Source organism: Malaclemys terrapin, chromosome 8 (genome assembly GCF_027887155.1).
Source record: "Malaclemys terrapin pileata isolate rMalTer1 chromosome 8, rMalTer1.hap1, whole genome shotgun sequence".
Lineage (NCBI taxonomy): Eukaryota > Metazoa > Chordata > Testudines > Emydidae > Malaclemys > Malaclemys terrapin.
Window position 1 is genome coordinate 6402502 of NC_071512.1, and position 22644 is coordinate 6425145.

The 22644-nt window shown below is 51.2% G+C and overlaps 1 protein-coding gene across 4 annotated transcripts in view; it reads right to left on the minus strand.

Moving 5' to 3' along the window:
• Nucleotides 1-19905, minus strand: part of SYNPO (synaptopodin) — a 60041-nt gene extending 40136 nt beyond the window's left edge. The window contains exons 1-4 of one of the 4 annotated variants that reach the window (XM_054037177.1): nucleotides 19830-19905; nucleotides 17199-17272; nucleotides 16906-17029; nucleotides 1561-2498 (exon numbers count right to left, since the gene is read on the minus strand). In XM_054037177.1, coding sequence (XP_053893152.1) covers nucleotides 1561-2044 — 484 coding nt within the window. In that variant the 5' untranslated portion in view covers nucleotides 2045-2498; nucleotides 16906-17029; nucleotides 17199-17272; nucleotides 19830-19905. Of the gene's footprint in view, nucleotides 1-1560; nucleotides 2499-8250; nucleotides 8342-9565; nucleotides 9637-13323; nucleotides 13340-16905; nucleotides 17030-17198; nucleotides 17273-19829 lie in introns of those variants that run through there. The other 3 variants (XM_054037180.1, XM_054037178.1, XM_054037179.1) reach the window with 3 other exon arrangements.
• Nucleotides 19906-22644: the final 2739 nt, after the last annotated feature.

The following is a 22644-nucleotide window of genomic DNA, read 5'->3' on the forward strand; positions in this document are numbered from 1 at the left end:
TTACAGCCCCACAAAGGTGATCCTAATTGAACGGGTGCAGATGGAAGTGAAGGAATTGACGAGATTAAAATAAAGCATCTAATTTTTAAATGAGAGCTTGAACTATACGGGAGTGGCTAGCCAAAGGGCAAGTCATGGGGGACCGAGCCGTTTGCTTGTAGGCCACCAGTTCTAACAGAGCCCAGGATGGGTAGTGACCACAAGTTATCCTCTGATGGCTGATCAGGAGCTGGGATGAAATGAATTGGACGTACCACTCCCGCTACAAGCGGACAGGTGTCCACATCCAGAAAAAGCCCCCGGAGTTGACCAGAGCCAGCATCCTTCCTGGCAGCCTCAGCGAAGGACCCACAGACTCACTAGGCCATGGAGAATGAGGCATCCTTCCTTCCACAAAGGACTGGGGGTGAGGGGGGGGGCGTGTCTGTTCTGTGGCTAAGGGGAAGGTTGCAGTGTCCGGCGAGAGTAACCCAGCACCTGGCACTGAATTCACACACAGAAAAGGATCCGAGAAGCTCCAACAGCTCTATCAATCAACCGGGCCTTTAATCAGGGAACATGAGATGGCTGCTTCCTGTAAATCACATCTCTCCCCCCATACACCCCCCCCCACACACACACTGCACTTGGAAAGATTCGGGATTTCCATCTGTTGAAACTGTGCGGTAATGAAGAAGCTCCAGGCATCCACGCCCCTTAGGATGTCACTGGGCTTTCCCCTAGGAAATTAGGGCGGTTGGGTGTTTTCCTGTGTCTGACTGGGCAGGCCGGCCAGGGGATTGTCCCAGGAGGAGCTGTGGAAATCACTCTACTTGGCTAAGGGGAGATATGATTGAGGTCTATAAAATCATGACTGGTGTAGAGAAAGTAGATAAGGAAGTGTTGTTTACTACTTCTCATAACACAAGAACTAGAGGTCACCAAATTAAATTAATAGGCAGCAGGTTTAAAACAAATAAAAGGAAGTATTTCTTCACACAACGCACAGTCAACCTGTGGAACTCCTTGCCAGAGGATGTTGTGAAGGCCAAGACCATAACAGGGTTCAAAAAAGAACTAGATAAGTTCATGGAGGATAGGTCCATCAATGGCTATTAGCCAGGATGGGCAGGCAGGGCCGCCGAGGGCGGGTTCAGGCCCCGGTGAAAAAATTTTTTGGGGCCCCCCAGCAAGGGCGGACCAGCTAAACAGGGCCGACGAGAAGCGGGGGAAGCCAGGCCCTGGTAATTTGTACCGGCTTCCCCCGGCCCTCTCGTCAGCCCTGTGGGCAGGAATGGTGTCCCTAGCCTCTGTTTGCCAGAAGCAGATGGGAATGGGTGACAGGCAATGGATCACTTGATGATTCCCTGTTCTGTTCACTCCCTCTGGGGCCCCTGGCATTGGCCACTGTCAGAAGACAGAATACTGGGGTATTCTGACCCAGTAGGGCCATTCTTATGTACGTATGGTGGATAACACGTTAGGCCCCCAATTATTACACTTAGCCTGGGTGACACATAGCCTTGCAGAGGGGGTGTGACAGAGCCGTGTGGGGAAGGGGGAAGAAGGCACTTTGCTTACTTGCTTTCCGCGGCTCGCCAGCAGGGTAAATGAGGACTCGTTTAACCTTCACCACTTTCCATTCTTCGCTGGGGTCAGCTCCGGTGCTAGCCCCAGAAGGAAGCAGCTCTGGGGCAGACTGTGGGGAGTCTCTTGTAGCTGGGTACCCACCAGCAGATGCCAAGCCATAGCTGTGGAATTTGGGCCCCAGCATGTCTCCATTGGTATTCCTGCTCTCCCGCTGGAGATGCTCTCTCAATTTTCCTCCTGGCAATTCATTCTTTTCCTCCTGCTCCTTCAGGTTAAAAGGGCAAATGGCTGCAGTTGGCTGGCACCTTTGGTTGCCTTCCATCTCTTTCTCCTGCTGCAGAACCAAACAGCCATAGCCCACTTCTGGGTCCACCTGTAGAGTCTCAAAGCCATAAGAATGCTGGCACCTTTCACTGGACCCGGCACAGCGAGGCTGAGATTGGAGACAAGGCTGCAGTAACGTTGCCTTCAGCATTGTACTCTCTTTCTGCAGTCTCTTTGGGCAGGGTTCAATGCTTTATGGCCTTTCAAGAGTCTTAAGGCTCAGCCTATTGTCCATACTCTGGGGACTCTCTCCTGTATGGGATAATCCCATAGAATAATCCACTGTTGCAGGGGAGAATGTCCGGGTTACTTGTGGGAGCTGATCTTCACCCTAACCTGAGAGCTTTCCCGTACATTGGGATATGGGTGTTACTGAGAGCAGGTGTGGTTTCTTTTTCCAAAGAGGAACCACGTGTTTTTAGCTGTGACATCTGAGTCCCCAAAGACCATCTGAATCTTCTTTGTTTTTCGCTGCAGTCCCCAGATCTCCTAGCAGGGGAGAGTGGAAGACTGGACTGAGGAAACATCAGGGAGGAGCCTTTTCTGGGGATTTTCCTTTTCCAAAGGTGCATCAGGCAGATGAGGCAGCTTCAAAGACCAGGAACCTGAGCGAACAAAATGGAAAGCATGACAGATGTGAGCATATCGGCAAATATGGGCCTGCTCTGGTCTGAACCAGTGCGGCGATTCCTGTGATCCTAACACTGCACACTTCATCTAGGGAGAATTGTGTAGAAAAGACAATAATAATGATCCAGATGTTCCCCTCCTATTAAAATAACATAAGAGGGGGGCCTGGGAGAGGCAGTCTCTGCCAGGATCCGCTCATGGAATCCACCCACATCACCCTCCCAGCTCCCAGGCAGCAAAGGCCACGTGGCCCATCAGGAAACCTCCACGATCATATCTTTGAGGAGTGACCTGGCCCGTGTGATGTGAGAAAAGGAGAAGGGCTGTGGTGATGTGCTGGAACTCAACGTGCCCTGGGGGAACAAGGAGACAAGAAAGTTGCATTCTGTAGGGGAGAGAAGAGAAAGACCTGATTAATTTATTAGTACTTAACTGCAGGGTTGCTGGGTGCCTGGATTCCCCACTGCCATGCGAGGAAAGGGTTAATTCCACTCCTCTGCCAGGGCCTGTATTAGTTATCTTATTCATCACATTCATCCCTTGTGGGTTTTTTGAGGATGAGATGACAAAGCCCTGAATCAGGTTCTATTGATGACTCAAGACCAGTGATAAATTCCACACGTTCTGTGGTGGCAACATTACTGCTACTCCCTGTCCAGTTACATCCCCAGGCTAATGACCTCAAGGGGAATAGAACAGAAAGGAATTCACGGGGCAAAGAGGGAAGGCTGACCTGGGCTCTGCATTGGGCCTGGCTGGAAGCAGGGGAAGAACCTCTATTCCTGTCCGTACCATATGGGGTCCACCCAGCATGGGACAGGGGAGAGGAGATTTCTGTCTGTACCATACAAAATCCATCCAGTGAGGGCACCAGCTAGGACGTGATAATATTTCGAACTGGTCTAGGCCCTCTGGCCATGTTACTGAATCCATAATAGTAAGAGTTGGGGGAGTTCTTTCTAACCCAGTGTTAACCCGGGATTCCTGGCTAGAGCAGAGAGAGATGAGCCATGTTATCTGTCTAAGGAGTTTTTTCTGCCACCGCTCAGTGTCGTGTCTGGGTGCCCATAGCAATAGCAAAGACCCTAGTGGGCTTCATAGAGTCTGTGGCATTGCTCCTTGTTCAGGTTTCCACTCTGTCTGGGTTACAGTTTGGTCCGACTGTTTGTTTCAGGTGGGGGCTGGTGTGGAAGGGGGTGGTGGTGATTTGAGGATCAGTCTCGCTGTGGTGGGAAGGCTCCTTTGAAGCGGCCCTTCAGGCTGTTTGCATGGTTTGGTGAAATAGCGTCTAACTTGGCTGATGTCTGGTCACACCAGACCAGGAACAGCAATGGTGCACTCAAGCCCACTCCGACTAGCTAATGACAAAACTCCCATTGACTCCTCTTGGTAGCACCCGGCTAAGCCAGGCTGTGTTGCAATATGGATTGACTAACATGGTTTCAGGGCAAGCATGGACAGGACCATAGTTGTTTCGCTCTCCTTGCCCTGAGCATTAGCATGGGTGCAGAACAGGGTGCACAATAGCACAGTGTGTCTGTTAAAGGAGAAGGGTAACAACACGTGTGGGGCAGGGTATGGGCTATCATGTGTGTAATGGCAGAGTCCAAAGCAGGGGAAATGCCCCTGGAGGGAATCCCTTTTGATCTGTTTAATTACGTAAAATCCAAAAGCCCTGTGCTTATATCACAGCCCCGTGGTACTTAAGTTTCATTCCTTAGTGCACTGCCATTCAGAGACCTCTGCCTAATTGTGATTATAGTAGGACCTGAGACCCGTATGGTACACGCCCAAAACCAAGAGACGGCCCCTGCCCCAAAGACCTTACAATCTAAGTATCTATCCCTATGTCCATTATATGCTGGAGGTCATTTATATCTTAACTGGGACATGCTACAAGCCACCTGATGTCTCTTGAGCCACCTGGACCTGCCTTTTGTCATCTGAAGAAGGCTCTATGCCTCTGGTTTATCTGAAATGTGGGCAAAGAGAAAGTTGCCTAAGCTAACCAAACCCATCCTAGGCTCAACTGCTCAGTTGGTTGTATGACAACTATTCACAGAGGGTTCCCTTTCAGAATCTCTTTCCTCCCTCCCATCACTGGAAGGTTTCATTAATGGACTAGTCATCATGGCAATATGCCGGCATGAAGCACATGAATAATCTATGCCCTCTCATTCAATCCCTTTCCCCCCCACAAGCTTCCACGAGAACCCGTATCAGTCTGAAAACCTTCATTCAAAGGTGCGTCCCATTTCTGAGCAGAGACTTCAGCATTCTTCATGCCTTCACATTTCAATTTTCCCTTTGGGCTGAGTCCAATTTGCACATGGAAATGGAAATTTCCACAACATTTCCAAACGAAACCTCTTGTTTCACCAGAGGTGTTTCATAAGGAACAAAAACTCTGGTGGGTGCAAAATGGCCTGAAATGAAATTGTGGCCATTTTTCACATGCAAACATTCACCACAAAATTGTGCCCAGTTATGCCTGTTCCCCAGCAAATACTCGTCATGTAGGGGCAGGTTCCGATGTCATTACTGATGATGAGTAGTACCTTACGGTGAGCTGCTCCGCTGATTTCAGCTGGGCTACTGAAGGAGCCAGGAGCCTCTCAACATGGGTAATGCCAGCAGAAGCTAGCCTGAATTGGTAACCTGACTAGGAAAAGAACATTTCACTTGACTTGTCCATGAGCAGAGGAGGCTCTTGCTGCACCTCTCACTCTCCAAAAACTCCTCTCGCTGCTCAAAAGCAAGGGCGGCTCCCACATCACTTCACTCCTTCAAGGACGAGCCGCTGCGCCGAGCTGAAACAGACTGTGCTGCCCCGCATCGACTGACTGGCACGTCTGCGTGGAGCGGGCGAATACAAATGGGCCACAACCTTCCTGGAGAACGGCTGCTGTTGCCCATGCTGCACATAGGATTAGCTGGGCCCTCGCTATACGAAGCCCAGTATGGGGCAGAACCCGCGAGGCGGAGCAGGAGGAGGAACTGAGCAAAGCGGGGAGCTGGGAGGGCAAATCCCCTATTTCATTTGCCGTTCAGTGGCATTTACAAGGAACCTGAGACTAGGGATGACCAGACAGCAAGTGTGAAAAATCAGTACGGGGGCGGGGGGGGGGAGGGGGGGCGGTTAATAGGCGCCTATATAAGAAAAAGCCCCAAATATCGGAACTGTCCCTATAAAATCGGGACATCTGGTCACTCTAGCTGAGACAAGAGGCTAGTGTTCGTTTTCAGCTTCTGTGTCAGTCAATGGCCCTCTCAGATATTTAAATGCAGGTCAGTGACTTATCCAAGGAACACAACTAATTAAACTTTAATGGTCCAGATCCAATTTGGGGCTGGGCTGAACTGCCAGAGAATAGGGTTTTCATACCTGGATTGTAACTATAGCAAATTTCCCTTAATTGCAGGCTGGGAATTCCATCTACATCATAAGATAAGAAAAGCCGTACTGGGTCAGACCAAAGGTCCATCTAGCCCAGTATCCTGTCTTCTGACAGTGGCCAATGCCAGGTGCCCCAGAGGGAATGAACAGAACAGATAATCATCAAGTGATCCATCCCGTCGCCCATTCCCAGCTTCTGGCAAACAGAGGCTTGGGACACCATCCCTGCCCATCCTGGGTAATAGCCATTGATGGACTTATCCTCCATGAACTTACCTAGCTCTTTTTTGAACCCTGTTATAGTCTTGGCCTTCACAACATCCTCTGGCAAAGAGTTCCACAGGTTGACAGTGTGTTGTGTGAAGTAGTACTTCCTTTTATTTGTTTTAAACCTGCTACCTATTAATTTCATTTGGTGGCCCCTTGTTCTTGTATTATGAGAAGGAGTAATAAGACTTCCTTATTTACTTTCTCTATACCATTTGTGATTTTATAGACCTCTGTCATATCCCCCCTTAGTCGCCTCTTTTCCAAGCTGAAAAGTCCCAGACTTATTAATCTCTCCTTATACAGAAGCCGTTCTATACCCCTAATCATTTTTGTTGCCCTTTTCTGAACCTTTTTCAATTCCAATATATCTTTTTTGAGATGGGGTGAAGAGGCACCGAGCACCCTCCACACCTAGTCAGCACTTGGCCGGAGCGGGGCCCTAGGAGAACAGACTTTGGCTTCGGTAAGAAAAGTTCAAGTTTTAAACTTGTGCCAAGGGGGCAGGGAAACAATCTTCCTCTCCATGGTCTATTTCTCTTCCGACTCCACTGCATCTGACCCTGAGCAAACTCCGCCCCCCACCCACCCCCTCCGGCCACCCCCGCAAAAGGGAAAACTCAAGTGAACGTTCTGCCTCCTACACAAACATTTTTGGCAGGCGCTGGCGGCGTTCGTGCTGCCAATCCCTGCGAGAGGGGCCTGACGAGAGCCTCCCGTATGACAGCCCCATCTGTTGCCAGCACAGCTCAATGTGCCCAAGCCACCCCCAGCCTCACGGGGCCCTCCAACCTTCCAGGAGGGAGGCTGGCGTGGGCCATGTTCATGAGTCAGGATGTTTTGGGGGAGGCTGGAGTGGCTGGCTGGTGATGGACAAGGCGTCGAGGGGTCCATACATTGCTCCTAAAAGTGCCCATGATGTACCCAGGTGCTAAGGGGCACATCTGCAAAGCGCTTGGCGAGTGTCATCAGACTTGCCCTTGTGACACCCCTGGAACGGCCAGTAGATGACAGAAATGGCATGAAGTGTTCAGGGCTGGATAGCCCCCACAGCAAGTCCCTCCTGCAGAGGGCACAGGAATTGGCGGACGTATGTTGGCACTGCCAGAATTGCCTACCCCTTGCTCCATCGGGAGCAGCTGAGTTTGGCTGCCAGCTTGTAGGGCTGGCAGATCCCCCAAGAGCCCTCAGAACTCAGGGCACCCACCTCTGCATTAACTCTGTGCCTCCATAATACCTCCTGTGTCCCTCCTCCCTCTCCTGGTTGCAAAGTGGAGCCATGCTGCCTTGACTTCCTTTGCTCCCCAAGTTCCAAACAGCAGCTGCACCAGGACAGGTTGATTTTGGGGAGACTGGAATGGTTGGCTGGTGATGAACAAGGCCGTGAGGGGTCTGGCTCTCACACTGGGGGTGAGATTAAGGTCAAGACAGGGTCCAGTGCCTATATTGAAAAGAGCCCGCCATTATGTCTAGCAGCTAAGGGGCGCATCTTCCCCCCCTTGTGGCCCTCCGCAGGCTGGGTCCCATAAACCAGCTACAGGGATGCACCGTCCATCTGCTGGAGCCTATTGGATTTAGCACCTTTCATCCAAGGATCTCCAACCTCTTTGCAAACGAGAAGCATTACTAGGTCGCAGGGAAGTTGGGACTATTGTCCTTTGAATTGCAAATGTGTCAGATGAAGTGCAGAGAGAAAACAGAAGGGTAAGGCCTAGACCCCGGAGCCAAGAGACTGGCATCTGGGTCCATGCTCTCCCTTCCTATTAAGTAACCTTTCTGGGCCTCATTTTCTGCACCTGTAAAACAAGGAGAATGATACCGCCCTGTCATCCTCAGCAGGGCCTTGTGCAACCTGATTCATTCCCACTAGGATACCACGCTGAGATCCTCACAGGGAAGGTGCTGTACGAGAACAAAGCGGTATTAAGTTACTCGCCCAAGGTCATGCTGCAAGCCCGTGGAAGGGACCCAGGAGTCCAGGCCCCAAGTCCCCAGCTCGAATCACAAGGTCAGACCCTCCCTTTCTAAAATAGCCCAGCAGCTATCAATGCGGGAATCCTCACCCATCCGTCTGCGCCAGCAGCGTGCCCCGCGCTGTGGAACTCGAATAGTCCGGTCGGAGCACCTCTCTCGCTCAGAAATCCCAAGCTGTGGGAAGCTCGGAGGCCAGTCCAGGCTGGAGTTCAGGGCGAGGGAATTGCTCCCTCCCACCCCACTTACATTGGGGTGAAGACCGGCCGCTCCACAATGGAACCGACATGCCAAGCGGGAGCCGTCAATGAGAGGGGGCGTCCCGGTAGGACTCCCGGCGCAAGGGCTGCGGGGCCTGTTTGATGCAAACAGGAGACTTTGTTACTGGGTTCCACGAAAGGCTGTCAGCAAAAGGAGAGAAGGGCAAAGTGGCCAGGTTGCTTCCTCTCCTCCCCCCACCTCCCTGGGGTGAGTCCCAGGTTGGATACACCAACGAACCATGGGGGAGGCAATGGCTCAAGCAAAAGACTCTGGCAACCAGAGGGTCTTGGATTCTAATTCCAGCTGGGTCACTGGTGCATTCTGTGCCTTTGGCCAAGTCGTTGATTTCCTCTGGCCACAGTCCTCACAGGCCAGCTAGAAAATGAGCAAGAACCTTCTGGGAAGGCAAAGGCAGCCCTGGAGCTGAACAGCTGGCTAGACCAAAGGAAAGTGCATTACCTCACTAGGAGCTAAAAGGGGGCAATGCTGGCCCAGAAATGGGGACAGGGTTCCTTTAAGCGGACCAGCTGATCTCCCCAGATGCCATTCCGGGTATAGCTGTAACCGAGTGCTTGGGGCGGAGCCAGTGCTGACAGTGCAGCCCTGTGCCCAGGCGCCCTCCATCTGTTGCGAGCTCAGATCAGATGCCCACCTCTCCCTGTGTTCCCGGGGACCCGGCCAAGACGGGTTGAAATGCTGCCTGTGGTGCTGGACAGCCGGCCAAACCTTCCTCTTCGGGATAAACCTGCCCTGTCCTTGGCGTTCTCCTTGTCCCCCTAATGCCTCCTAGCCCACAATGAGAATGGGCCGGCTGTGATCCATTGAGAGCATGGGGCCTGGGGACTAGCCAAAGGCCCTCAGCAGGGGAGACAAGACATTCCCAGTCAGGGGATACTGAGACAGCTCCCTCCCTAGTGGGAGACTGGCCAGTTCCCTCCCTGTAGGACGTCGTCTCTGGGAAGCAGGGGACGGGGGTGTCTGTAGGAAAGCCCCTGCCAGCATGGGACAGGGGAATGGTGTCTGGGACAGCCCATCCCAGCATGGGACATGCCTGGGGGCATCTCTAGGAAAGCCCTTGGCAGTGTGGGATGTGGAAAGGGTGTCTCTAGGATACTCCGTTCCAGCATGGGACAGCGGGATTCTTACCTGCCCTCAGGCAGAGGCTGCGGGACCTGCCTGGCCTGTGGCGATTTTATTCTTTCTCCCTGGCTTGCTGTAGCCCCAGTGAAGGGGCAGGGCCAGGCTGGCCTTGGAAGCCTGCCCGAAATCCTGATGTCAGCGCTCTGCCCTCTGCAGTGTTTGATGCAATATGAAAAACAACAAGAGTCTCCCGTGGCTGATTTACTACCTTGGAGGAAACCAGGATGGAAAAAACAATATTCCAGAGCGCCTGTCCTCAGTGCGCGCCTCGCAGTCAGGGACCCCACGACCTCCCCCTTCCTGAGGGTGCGGGGGCGCCGGTGCTCACTGGGCAAACCACCAACACCTGGGAAAACCCCTGTCCCTGCCTTGCACCAGCTGAGACGTGGTAGCATGGGGGTTGGGGGTGGGGATCAGGAGAAGAGCAAGTGGCTGGAGCGGGGCTGTTTGGCGGGTGTCTTGTTGGCACCGCGCTGCCGTCTTTTCAATTACCTTTGCGCCGGAACGGAGCTGAGGAGACGCTGCAAAAATTGAGGCGGAGGGGAGAATAGTGGGGGGTGGGAGGGGTATCCGTTTAAACCCCTTCACCCACTGCTTCACTGCAGGAGCTTCCAGGCCTGTGGGCTCCACCCCATGCCCACCTTGCCGTGATCCTCCCCCGCCTCAGGACTCCATGGGATGCAGTTAGTTGAGTGAAACGAGAAAGAGGATCCTCAACAAAGCGCCAAGGCCTCTTGGAGCCTGACTGCAGCTACTCCCCGCAGCCCAGGGGCTATTCCCGCTGCTGGCCCCTGATGGTTGTGGGGTCATGAGTCTCTTGAGCGCTCAGCTAGGGGCACGAAGCCAGTGGCTTCCTGGCACTGGCTGACCCATGGTAGCTCCCTCTGCTGACCCGAGCACTTGGCCTAGAGGTGATTGAGAAAAGGCTGATGGGGGCGGGAGGTAGGAGTGACACTGGGAGGGTGGGGGGTGCCCCATGCACAGGTTCCCCTCCTGGTGCGAGAGCTGCCCTCGTGTTGTCCCTGGGCACTTTGTGCAGCTCTGCCCCGCGGTGCGAAGAGGGCGGCTAGTTTGTATTTTGTGACAAAAGGATCCTTTCTCCCATGAGCCCCAGAAGGCCCTCACATGCGTATGGGCCACTCTGACTAAAAAGCATCCCAAACCCACCACCCTCGCAGGGTCCCAGACCCCGGCTCCAGCCCAAGCCCGAACGTCTACACAACGAGTTTTCAGCCCCGGAGCCCCAGTCAGCTGACCCGGGCCAGCCATGGGGGTTTTATTTTTGTGGAGCTGCGCCCTGAGTGCTGTCGCTTAGCCTCTCGGAACTAAAGTGGAGTTTAAATCACGCATCACCATGTGCTGGTCTTCTGCCCAGGAGGGAATTTCACTCCTAAAGCCCAACCCAGCTTGTGCTGGCACCGTACAGACACATAGCGAGAGAGTCCCTGCCCTGGAGAGCTTCCAGTCTAAGGAAACAAGACAGACAAAGGGGCAGAGCGGAAACAAAGGCACAAAGAAGCTAAGTGACTTGCCCTGGATCCCGCAGCAGGTCAGTGGCAGAGCTGGGACTAGAACTCACGTCCTACTGTTATAAAAACAATAATAGGGACGTTGTGTGTGTTTATGACTGAGATGGGCTCAAATCAGGGTACCGGTTTGCTCCCCACTCCCAAACGCTGGGGAAGTTCAGCTCTGAAGCCAAATCCTGTGACTTGAACCGACCTCTATTTTGAGCCAAAGCAGAAGGCCGGATCTGGGCACCAATGAAATATGCGGAAGTTTGGACTCTGTTCAGGATCTGAACTTTGTGACTCAACATATATCTGATACAGAGGGAGAAATGGGAGTTTTGCAACATACAGCCTTGCAAAATTTATCAGCCCAGGCACCTGCCCTTAGCCGGATGATTTACGAGAAAGAAAACCTCATATTTTACACACCTGTCCAAAAAAAAAAAATTTACTCAGCCTGAGTGAGAAGGATTTTGCAAGGCTGTGTATGTACAGACATTTGCAAATGCCATATACAGCCGATCCTCCTCCCTCCCTTTGCTCACCCACACACTCAACCTTCTCGGCAAAGATTTAGCAGATGCTGTACGGAGGTCTGACGTTCCTAAGACTTCAGGACATTTATAAAATATACAGCTGAATGTATGCTAGCATCTGAGGAAGAATCATAAATAACGAAAGCCAAACCACGTGTCAAATAAAGGAGCAAAGTGTGTTTTGTGAGGCGGTATCCCACTTTGTTTTTTTAACGTATGTTCCCAATAAAATGGGCAATATTCAGCAACTTGCAATGGGTTTCCCAATCAGCAGTGCAAATTGGCAAGGTTCTGCTCTGTCGTTAAAATCCGCACTGCAGCTGGAAATCAGTCCTTCTTTTGGCCATATTATAACCGCTGTGCTCTATTTCACAGCTGCAACATGGTCGATATGAAATATGACCTGTAAACGATGCAAAACACCAAGATAACTTGAAAAGCCGACTTAAACAAGACTGCAGTATGCAAAGTAAGTAAGCGATGATTGGCAATAGAGCCGAGCAAAATTTTTCGCCTGAAACATTTTTTGGCACAAAATGCAGACACTGAAATGTCACATCAATTCATGTTGATTTTGTCGAATTGTTCATTTAGGGAGAAAAAAAACTTCTGAAAAAAATCAAAATGTTTTGCTGATATTTTGGAAATGAAACATTCTGATTTTTTTTTGGTTCAAAACAACTTTTCATGTTGAAATTTCCATTAATTTTATTTTAATACTCAAAACCATTAAAAATTGCCAAGTTCAAAAAAACATTTGTTTGACCAGAAAGTTTTTTTCCGACTTTTCAATTTGCCAAAAAGGTTCACTTTTGATCCAATCTGAAATAGTCCCCCCCAAACTTTTTGAAATGGCCAACAAACCGAAAAATCCATTGTTCACCCCACTGTAATTGACAGTTCCTTAAGAGGTCACAATCCCACCACCCAATCGCTGTAGAAAACTGTCTCAATATTACCTCCCCCACCTTGTCTCTCTTGAAATCAAACGGTAAGCTTCAAAAACAGCTAGAGTTTTTTCTATTTGATCAGTATTATTTGCACTATAGCAGCTCCTGGTGACCCCAACTGAGATCAGAGCCCCATCGTGCTAGGCACAGTACCAACACATGGTAAGGGACAGTCCCTTCCCGGAAGAACTTACACTCTAAATAGACAAGGAGGGAGAAAGGATTCCTATCCCCATTTAGCAGCGGAGACAGGAGTTGAATCTAGATCTTCGGAGGCCCAATGCCTCTGTTTAGCCTATAATCTTACCAAGAAAAAATTGCATGAGGACAACGTTATGCCTCACTTTAAATGTGTAAGTAGAACCTGGCCTTCCAATGGAAGCTGGTACAGGTTGCTGTCTTTGTTAGGGACCTCCTGGCCTTCCCTTCCCTTCCTACCCTGAGCCTCCCTAGAGAGCAGCCTGCATCACACTGGCTCCTTACCGCCTCGCTGCGGCATCACTTTGCCCTCTCCCTATCCTGGACCTCTATCCTGTGACAAGATTGGGGCCCAGTAAAGCTCTAGCAAGACAACTGGTTTTCCTCATCCATGCCAGGTACTTTGACCCTGCATGGCTGGATGGAAGCACTCAGGGCCATGTTCCAAGGGAAGTTGAAACAAGAGCCCCTGGAGCAGGTGTCTCCAAAGCACCTGCACATGCTCGCAGAACAATTGGACTCCTGGTGGAGCAGATAACCAGCTGTCAGGTCCCTGAGAGCACACCCACCTTCCGATCCTGCCACACCATTACCAAGAGCCAGGTGTTTCCACGGCACCTTGAGAGATGCTTCATGGGTATCTTGCTCCTTGAGGCCAGCACTCCCTTTCCTGGACAAGCAAGGGGTCACCCATCAACCAGGGCCTGCTGCTGCAAGATTCTGAGTCCCTTCATCGCTCATTGATGTCACTTACTCAGTCCTTACTCAAGCAAACTTCCTTTGAAGTCAATGACCCAAACCCAGAGGGGCAGGAGCAGCTCCTCTTGAAATTGCTGGGAGTTTCATAGAATAACAGGGTTGGAAGGGAGCTCAGGAGGTCATCTAGTCCAACCCCCTGCTCAAAGCAGGACCAATCCCCAACTAAATCCCCAACTGGCCCCCTCAAGGATTGAACTGTGCTGGGAAACAATGAGTGAGTAAAAACCTCAGCATTTGGCCCATTGACTTCCCTGGGGCCTAAGGGATACTACAGAGGTGAGATTAGATAGGTGCACAGACAGGCTTGGTTCCGCAGTGAGAAGACAGGGAGTTACTCTGAATTTGTAGCGTGTCCCTGAGCTCCGAATCTGGCCCATAGCGAGGTTGCTCTGTGAACCCTCTGATGATACTACAGCATGGTCCCACCATATCTCGAGAAATGGAAATTAAATTTTTTCCAGTATAGGAAATCAGTCAAGCTTCATTTCATCCCAGTTCCATCTCAGGCACTAACTGTTCTGGGCAGCTTCATTCCGCTAGCCTTGAAACGGGGAAGCTAGTTTGAACATATCCCATTTTGTGAGCAATACAGACGCGATGATGCTATCTGGCCTGGTCATTGTAATAAGTGACTCTGGTGGTTTCCCACTGCTCTCCCCAGCACAGTCATATCCTGAGCAACCGTGAGACATTTCCACTGCCAGAGGGGTAGCATGACAATCCGAGCACGCCCACCGTGGTAGCTGGACTGTGCAACTAACGGTAGTACAGTCTCCCTGTGAGACAGGTCTGCTTTGAAAGCAAGATCTAATCTAATACTATTGCATTTCAAAGCCAATGCGAGGGATTTCAAATCAATTAATTACGTTCGGTGACGGATGCGGGGGCTGTGGTGGTAATGACTGGTATGAAATATTTTCACCTTCAAAGGGAAGTTCCAGAAACGCCTGGACATGTTTGTAACAGGGAGAGAACTCTGCAGAAGGCAGTTTTACTGTCTGTCCAGTCGGGTCTGGAATCTGAAAGCTCGGTAGCAAGGGGTGTGTGAATATTTGTGTGTGTGTGTCAGTCTGGATCTAGTTCTCGCAAAATGCCTGTGCAGTAGAAAGAAACACACTGAGGGCATATTCAAGCCAGTCCAAACAGCCCCCAGGCTGTCGGTTCACTCCTGGATTTTCTGTTTTCTTTATCATCCTCCTTTCCTGCTCTCTTTAACCCCTTCCGTGCAGGACACTCTGTTGGCGGACCAGCTCTGTGAATGACACCCCTTATGTACTCCAGCTCCAATTGATGTTCTGTGGTCCCAGAACGGCCTCAAAACTTTCTTTGTGCTTATCTGCACCTACGGAGGTGCCTTTCTCCCCTGCACCAGCTCCAGGGAGCCTCATCAGACTCTGCATCCCACTTGCCCACCCCCAGTCTAAGTCTTGCTTTCACTGCATCCCTATTTCTTTCCCATCTCCCCCACTCCCTAGGGGCTCCTTCTTCCTGCCTTGGCTTTTTGGATGAGCTTCCCACACCTTTACCAGCTCCTCTGTTGGGCCCCAATACAGCGCCCTCCGCTGGCCAACTGAGATTTCCCCCTCCGCAGCTTCTTGCTGAAGGTGCACTGGACGGACATAGCAGGGAAGCGGTATCCTGAGCTGAATGCCAACAGGGGGGCATGTGGGTGACACCTGCAGATGCCATCCCTCACCTTTTCACTTCCATCACTTGCATTTGGAAGTGTTTTTGGAGGAGGAGTGGGGCAGCCCTACCTCTGTATCCTATGCTCCGTCCCTACAACACAGAACCAGATGGTTATTTTAACAGGGCCAAGCCCTGAAGCTCTTACTCAGGTAACTCTCCCATTGGACCAGATCCTGAAAGTGCGCTGAGCACCTGCCAATCCCACTGACGCCAAGGGGTGCTGTGTCTACGGAAGCCGCTCAGGATTTGGAGAAGGAAGAAAGGAGGATTTCTGCTCCCCGGGAAGTGATGGGAGCCCCATGGCCTCAGCCGTTTAACCCGAGACTGGACCAAGCAGTGCCGAACACCGTGCAGGGAAGAGCCCTGCACTGGCAAGGGGGGGAGGGACTGGGTAGCCCAATGGTCTTTGCCCATCTCTCCTGTGGCATCAGCAAGGAGCGGCGCCATCTCCCCTTGAAGGCAGCCTGTGATAGGCCAGTGATGTGACAGGAGGACAGGACTCTCCCATCGTGTTGCAGTAGCAATTCTACCGCATGGCATTTCTCATCCTCTCATTTCATCTCATTCCCGTTCCTCCTTCCCTCGCCTTCTACCTTCGTCCCCCCACCACTCCAGAGAGACATGACGCCTCCTGGCAGCCTGGCTGCACACAGGGACAGCTCACATATTCTACGGGATTCTGAAGTGGGACCAAGGGCCTTTCGTGGTTGGGATAGATATCAACCCCTTCACACATCCAGGATCCGGCAGAAGGGGAGAGGAGCCACAGATAATCCATCGGCCGCATTTACTTCACCCCTTCCCTCCTTGGGTGGGAGGGCGTCCGTATCTGGAGTGACTGGCAGCTGGGAGCATTTTTTACAGTGACAAAGACCAATAAGTGTGCCCAGCAGGACAGCTTGGCCTCTCTACCAGCTCCCCTTCTGCCTAGTCACAGAATTGACCATGTACCCCACAGGAAAAAGAAAGGGGAGCTGGTAGGGAGAAGGGGATCAGCTCACCCTCTCCAGCCTGCACACAGGGTCAGTTTTATTTCTCTGGTGGCCTCAGACAGCGGAATCCAGAGTCCTTCTGCCCAGAGCTACACTGATTGGCTCCTCCTAGACCATCTGATATCGCTCCCCCTTATTGCCCAGCCCCTGGGTAATGAAAGGGATATTGTTCGGGGCAGGAGGGGGCTCACGCATCCTTCCCTGCAATAGGTAGGAGGAAATGCCTTGCAGTTACACATCCTTAGAGCTAAGCCCTTGAGCACATGAACGGCTACCAAAAGCAAGACCTGGCCAGCATCCCTCAGCCCAGCTAGGACAGTCCTGCTCCACGGACAGCATTTACAACTCACAGCCAGCTGCTGTGTCAGGGAGGAACGGGCAGTTGCATTTTGAGGGGTAGGAGGGAATACCTTGCCTCAGTCTGCAACCTGAACTCCATGGAGTAACTCCAGCTGGGAGCTAGTCTATAGATGGAAGAAGAAGTTCCTGCAGTATCATTATTACTCTGATATCGCACTGTGCTTTCTCTTTCCCTTTTCCCTCTGCCCGGCTTTCTTCCGCTCTTTCTCCCTGTCCTACTTTCCTTCTTCAGCAGGAAAACACCAAACATCTGATCGCCATGTGGTTTCCTCACCCGCTGTCTGCTCATCCGGAGGCAACCCCCAACCTCGGCTATTCGCCATCTCCCCAGCCCCTACCCTACTCACTTACCTGCTTCTGGAGAGCGAGGGCCCCAAGGCAGGGTGGGCACTGACAGGCTGAGAATCTTCCTTCCCCGGCCACTTCAGCCTGCATCTCACAGAGCAACTGGGTCTCCTCTGTCTCCCTCGGCAGCCTGAGCAGGAACGGAGGAGGGCAGGGTGAAAAGGGGGGAGAGGGGGGGGGGGGAGAGAGGGAGGGAGGGGGGAAAGGAAACTTTAATAGCACAGAGCCCCTTTTGTTTCCAGCATATGGTATATTTCGGACATACTGAAGGCATTAGCCACCTATATGAAAGCACTTACACTGGAATATAAATGCAGCCCGTATCCAGCTCTCCGGAAAAGCATTCCATCAGGGATCTGGAGCCTGGCAAAATCTAAACAGAAAAGGAAAAACGGGCAACTTCCAAAGCCGTCAAGGTTTCTCTTTCACCTGGACACAGTTCTTCCGAGCTCTCTGGGGCTGTTCCCCGCTGAGCCAAATGATTGATTACTTTTAGCAGCGACGTCACCCCCCGAAGAGTAAGAGATCTGGAGAATTCCAAAGCAAAAGGGCCCCTGTCACAGACAGTGACCGCTGAATTACAGGGAGAGGTTGGAGTTTGGTTGTCCCATTGGGGCACTTGTAGAGTGAGCCAAACCCAAAGACTGCAGGCAAAGCGTGACAGGTGGTGGTAATGGAGCTGTGGTGGGACCCGGGGGACTATGCAGTGTTGGTGCCAAAGGAAAGGAAGTTTCCCTGTTACCCCCATTGTGTCTCAAAAGCCCTGTTGGACTCTCCAGAGGCCGTGTCAAATGACTTGCAGCTTTCAACAGCTCTAGTCACTCAACTGGTCCAGTAGGGAGGGGAGGAGGCAGAAGGGTGGATGACATATCTGCCGCTGGCCTAAAGCAATGTAGAGACAGGTCTGGAGTCATGGACCAAGTGGCAAAACCTTCCACGCTGCCCTCTCTTGCTCAGCAGGGGAATTTGCCTGCACCTGCCTCTTCTTCACTAGGGCTGTCCTTTAGGGGCTCGTCATAGAGAAGGCTGGTTTTGTGGCTGAAACAGGGGCCTGGGACGCAGGAGTCCCTGCTCTGCCTAAGACTTCAAGTGTGACCTTGGGCAAGTCACTTCATCTCTTTGCACCTCAGTCCCCTTTGGTACAATGGGATAATACTTTCTCTCCCGCTGTGTCTGCGGTCAATTGCAGCGGCGAGCTATTTGAGGCAGGGGACCTCTCTTGCTTTGTATTCATACAGTGGCCTCATTTGGAGCCTCTAGGTGCTACCACGATACAGCCAATAATAAATAAATAATCATCTGTTTCTACATAAACCACTGGAGGTGTCAAAGGGGGCTGGGAGGAGTTCATTCATTCTGCAGTATCAGGGATGTCTACACTACACCCTAAACCCAGGCTGTGACTCAGGTTTGAGCCCTGGCCCCTCTTCTGTCCACACACAAATCAGGCCGACTTAAGTCAGCAAGCACTCAGGACATGGGACTTAGGGCCCGGGTAGAGAGAGAATCAGAGCCCGAGTCCCACGAGACTTGGGTCCAAGCCCTGGCATTTTGCAGGGTGGCTGCAGGTCAAGCCGCAGACCTGACTCAAAAGGTCTGCGCACCCTGAAGTCTTTAAACCATGATTTGAGGACTTCAATGGCTCAGACACAGGTTTGATACAGGAGTGGGTGGGTGAGATTCTGTAGCCTGCATTGTGCAGGAGGTCAGACTAGATCAGGGGTCGGCAACCTTTCAGCAGTGGTGTGACGAGTCTTCATTTATTCACTCTAATTTAAGGTTGCGCGTGCCAGTCATACATTTTAACGTTTTTTAGAAGGTCTCTTTCTATAAGTCTATAATATATACCTAAACTATTGTTGTATGTAAAGTAAATAAGGTTTTTAAAATGTTTAAGAAGCTTCATTTAAAATTAAATTAACATGCAGAGCCCCCCGGACCGGTGGCCAGGACCCGGGCAGTGTGAGTGCCACTGAAAATCAGCTCACGTGCCACCTTCGGCACACGTGCCATAGGTTGCCTACTCCTGGACTAGATGATCATAATGGTCCCTTCTGACTTTAAAGTCTATGATTCTATGACAGTGCAGCATGTGAGACCTGGGTCCCGCCATTGTGAGCCCAGGTTTAGAATGCAGTGTGGACACTGAAGCATGGGCTTGGAAATACAAGCTCAGGTCCCCCAGACTTCGGCTTAGCGTGCAGTGTAGACATGCCCTCCGAAGCCAGAGCTCCCCATGACAAAGTGCTTCTCTGGTGCTGAATCATTCTGGCCTAGTCACGGGAGGGGAAGAGTGAGCAGTTCGGAGCAATAGGCTGTTTGCACACAAATAGCTTGCTAATCAGCAGGCAAGGAGCAGAGAGATAGCACAGCCCAGGGCAATGGGAAACACACACTTCCTGATTTGGTTGTTTGCCTCTCTGTGGTGCACTAACACAGTGGGGGCTGACGTGCAACTTAGGGTTCAAATGTGACCCATAGAATCATGCAAGGCAACACCCAGGAACCTTCCCCTTCAGCCCAGAGGAGTGCCCAGCGCAGAGGCCAGAGGTTCCAACAGGAAACGCCCCGTCTCACTCCAAGCAGCAGGTGCAGGCAGTGCAGACTGGTGGTGCCGGAACGCCATGCTCCATGAACCAGTGCATGCTGGGATCTGGCAGAAAAACACGGATGACTGCAATCTGCCCCAGTCCGTACAAACGAGGTGCACGCCCCGGGCTTCTGGCAAATGGCCAGCGTGGCCCTTGGATAGACAAACCTGGATATGACCATGCCAATGTCAGCTCAAGGCTTCCATCCTGTCCCCCTGGCTGCCAAACCAACACCTAGCCAAAGGGGCATGAAACCGATCCAGTTTCTACAGGCAGTGCAGCAGGGCTCCCCTCTGTGCCAGAGTCCGAAACAGGGCGTCTCTCCCCCAGCATTCGTACCTGTGGCCAGGGCCGGGGGAAAGGCATTGAAATGAGAACGTCCTGATGAGCTCTGCGACTGGACTCAGGGGAAAGAGCATGTCGTCCCTGCTCCAGGACTGCAGCAAACTTCCAAACCCCAAAACATCAGCAAGGCAAGCAACGGCCACAAGCCGCGCACGCTGGGCAGGCTGCGTGGTTAATTGGTACTTTGTCCAGCCATGAGCCCGTCACACTCCAATTTGAAATAAAGAAAATCAGCCAGTAAAAAGCCTTTATAGCTCTTCAGAGTTCATAAACCTGCAGGGCTCTAGCAAGGGGCCACTTGATTGGGGGCAGCCAGGAAAATTGATTGCAGATTTTGGTAAGTTAAACATTACAGCATTGCGAGCCCCGAGGCCTGGTTTGCTGAGCGGACCCCCAGTGGCAGAAATTAAACAAGGGAAGCTTTATGGGTACGGTGGGGGGGGGGGGGCGAGGGACTCTCTTGTTTTCCCTCCTCCCACACCCCATTCTCATTTTCTCCCTTGACTAAGGTACAGCAGACTTGTGAGGGGGGCTTAGAGAATATATGCAGTGTGCAGAACATCTCTGGCAAAAAGAACAGGAGTACTTGTGGCACCTTAGAGACTAACAAATTTATTAGAGCATAAGCTTTCGTGGACTACAGCCCACTTCTTCGGATCCTATAGGAGGACAACCACTCTGTTTGCATCTAACCCTATTATAACTCCTCAGGTGGTGCGCCCTGAAGGGACACTCCCCCACACAACAGGAGATACACAAAATCACACAGACAGATCATGGTTTTGGAAGCTGTCTGCGTCACCTTTGTCTGTTGTGATTTCCTCAGCAGCCTCTAACGTTTTCCATTGGGTTGTATCCCTTAAAGAGACCAGATGCTCTGGTTTAATTGGGACCATCCTGGTGTTTCCATCTGAGAGGCCACCAAGCTAAGAACCATTTCATTTCATCAGTCAAAGCGCTTGGGTGTTTGTGTGTTTATGAATAGCTACCAAATGTGTGTCACAACACCCATTGTTCAAGGTCAAAGTTTGGCCGGGCAACAACAACGTTGCAATGTGAGACCAAGGGGGCAATGACCCAGCCTCCTAGTGTAAAACCCCTGCAGGGGTCAAGAATCAGGGCTGAAGGGGGGAGGGCACCTGGCTGCTACCAGAGCCATACAGAGGAGGGAATTTTGCTGTTCCAAGTGGCACTTTCCTGACCCAGGTGGGGCAGCCAGACTACGGAGCATTCTGGTATTCTGTGACCCTAAGAAACATTGCCACAAAAATGCTCTGGTTTTGGATTATGAAATAGGGTCACTTGAGCACCCCAGATCTTCATTCTCATCCAGCAGGTCTCTTTCCTCTGCAGTCTCCTCCCATAACCCCCAATCCCAGTGGTTCTCAAACCACGGTCCGTAGAGCGATTCCAGGTGGAGCTATGTGTGTCCACCACAATGGGGAGACATCTGTCATTCTTCAAGCAGCTTCCTGCCAGTGGTATCCTAGCCCTGAACTTTCAGGCTTCCCACAACGCAACTGGATTAATGTCCCAGCCCCCACCCTACATGGCTACTTCATGCCTTTCTTTGCCAAGCGTTTCTTTGGTGTGAAATTAACCAATGAGTGGGCCTGGTCACAAATTTTCCATCTCAACTTTTTTTTTTTAAATGGAAAATTGGGTTTTTGTCAAAACAAATATTGCCCTGGGAAGCGTCTGCTTTCCTTGAAAATGTTTGATTTTCCGTCAGAAAACCATAAACCGCAAAACCGAACATTTGGGGTTTGGGCTGTATTCAGAGAAACGTTTTCCAGTTTTTAGGCAAATATTTTTTTGTTTGTTTTCAGCAGTTCTCAGCTGAACATTTACTGGGCTTTGGCAGTTTTCAGGCAAAAACTTTTGGGTTTGGAGTGCTTTTTTGTGACGAAAAGGCAGAATTTTCCGATGGGAAAAAAACAATTTTTTTGAATTGTTGAAAAAAACAGCTCTATTCACTAGTGATCAGATTTGCTGAGAGCACAAAGGTGGAAGGGAACAAAACCCAGGAGGAGAGAGCTAAAACTGTAAAGCAACCTGGAGAGATGAGAGCAGTGAGGTCTTGACAGAACAGAGATCCTCAGTATAAGTAAATGTCATGTCCTACACCCAACGCGAGGAAATCAGCAGCATGGATTCATGAAGCCACACCCGTTGCATTAATCGCCCTCCTGTTTCCTAGTGTCACTTTCTAAGCACTAGAAGGTGTGGAGTTCAGAGGAGACGTATCCACAAGAGGATCTCTTCATTGAGTAGTCCACAATCTGACCATGTTGGAACACTGTGACTCTATCTTATTTCCTTATAGGCAGTCGTGACTGATTGTGCTATTGACGTGCTGCTCTTGTTCTTTGCCGAATGTATAGAGCTCAGTCTCTTTGTTTGGCCTGTTCCGGGTCGCTCTTTGGATGCGTTTATTGATGGTATGACAGCATCACAAGCTATAGACTTGATCTCTCCCTCTCGTGTTCCTCTTCCTCACCCCCTCCCTCTGAGCCCCCTGCCAAAGCCGTCATATTCCCCCTCTTCCCACTGGAACAGCATTCTAGCTGCTGGACAAAGGACATTTCATTATTCCCAACTGAAGTGTGTCAGAAACATACATTGCTCGAGTTCTAGGGCGCTGAACTGCTTTCAGGACCTGTGCTCAAACTTAAGCATGGCTCACAAGTGAAAAGGAGCTGGGTGGTCTCTTGCCCTACTCTCCATCCACGTGTGCTGCAGAACTACCCCGTCATTGGGTTTGACTGGCAGTTTCTGATTGAGAGGGAAAGGTCTGGGATTTAAATAG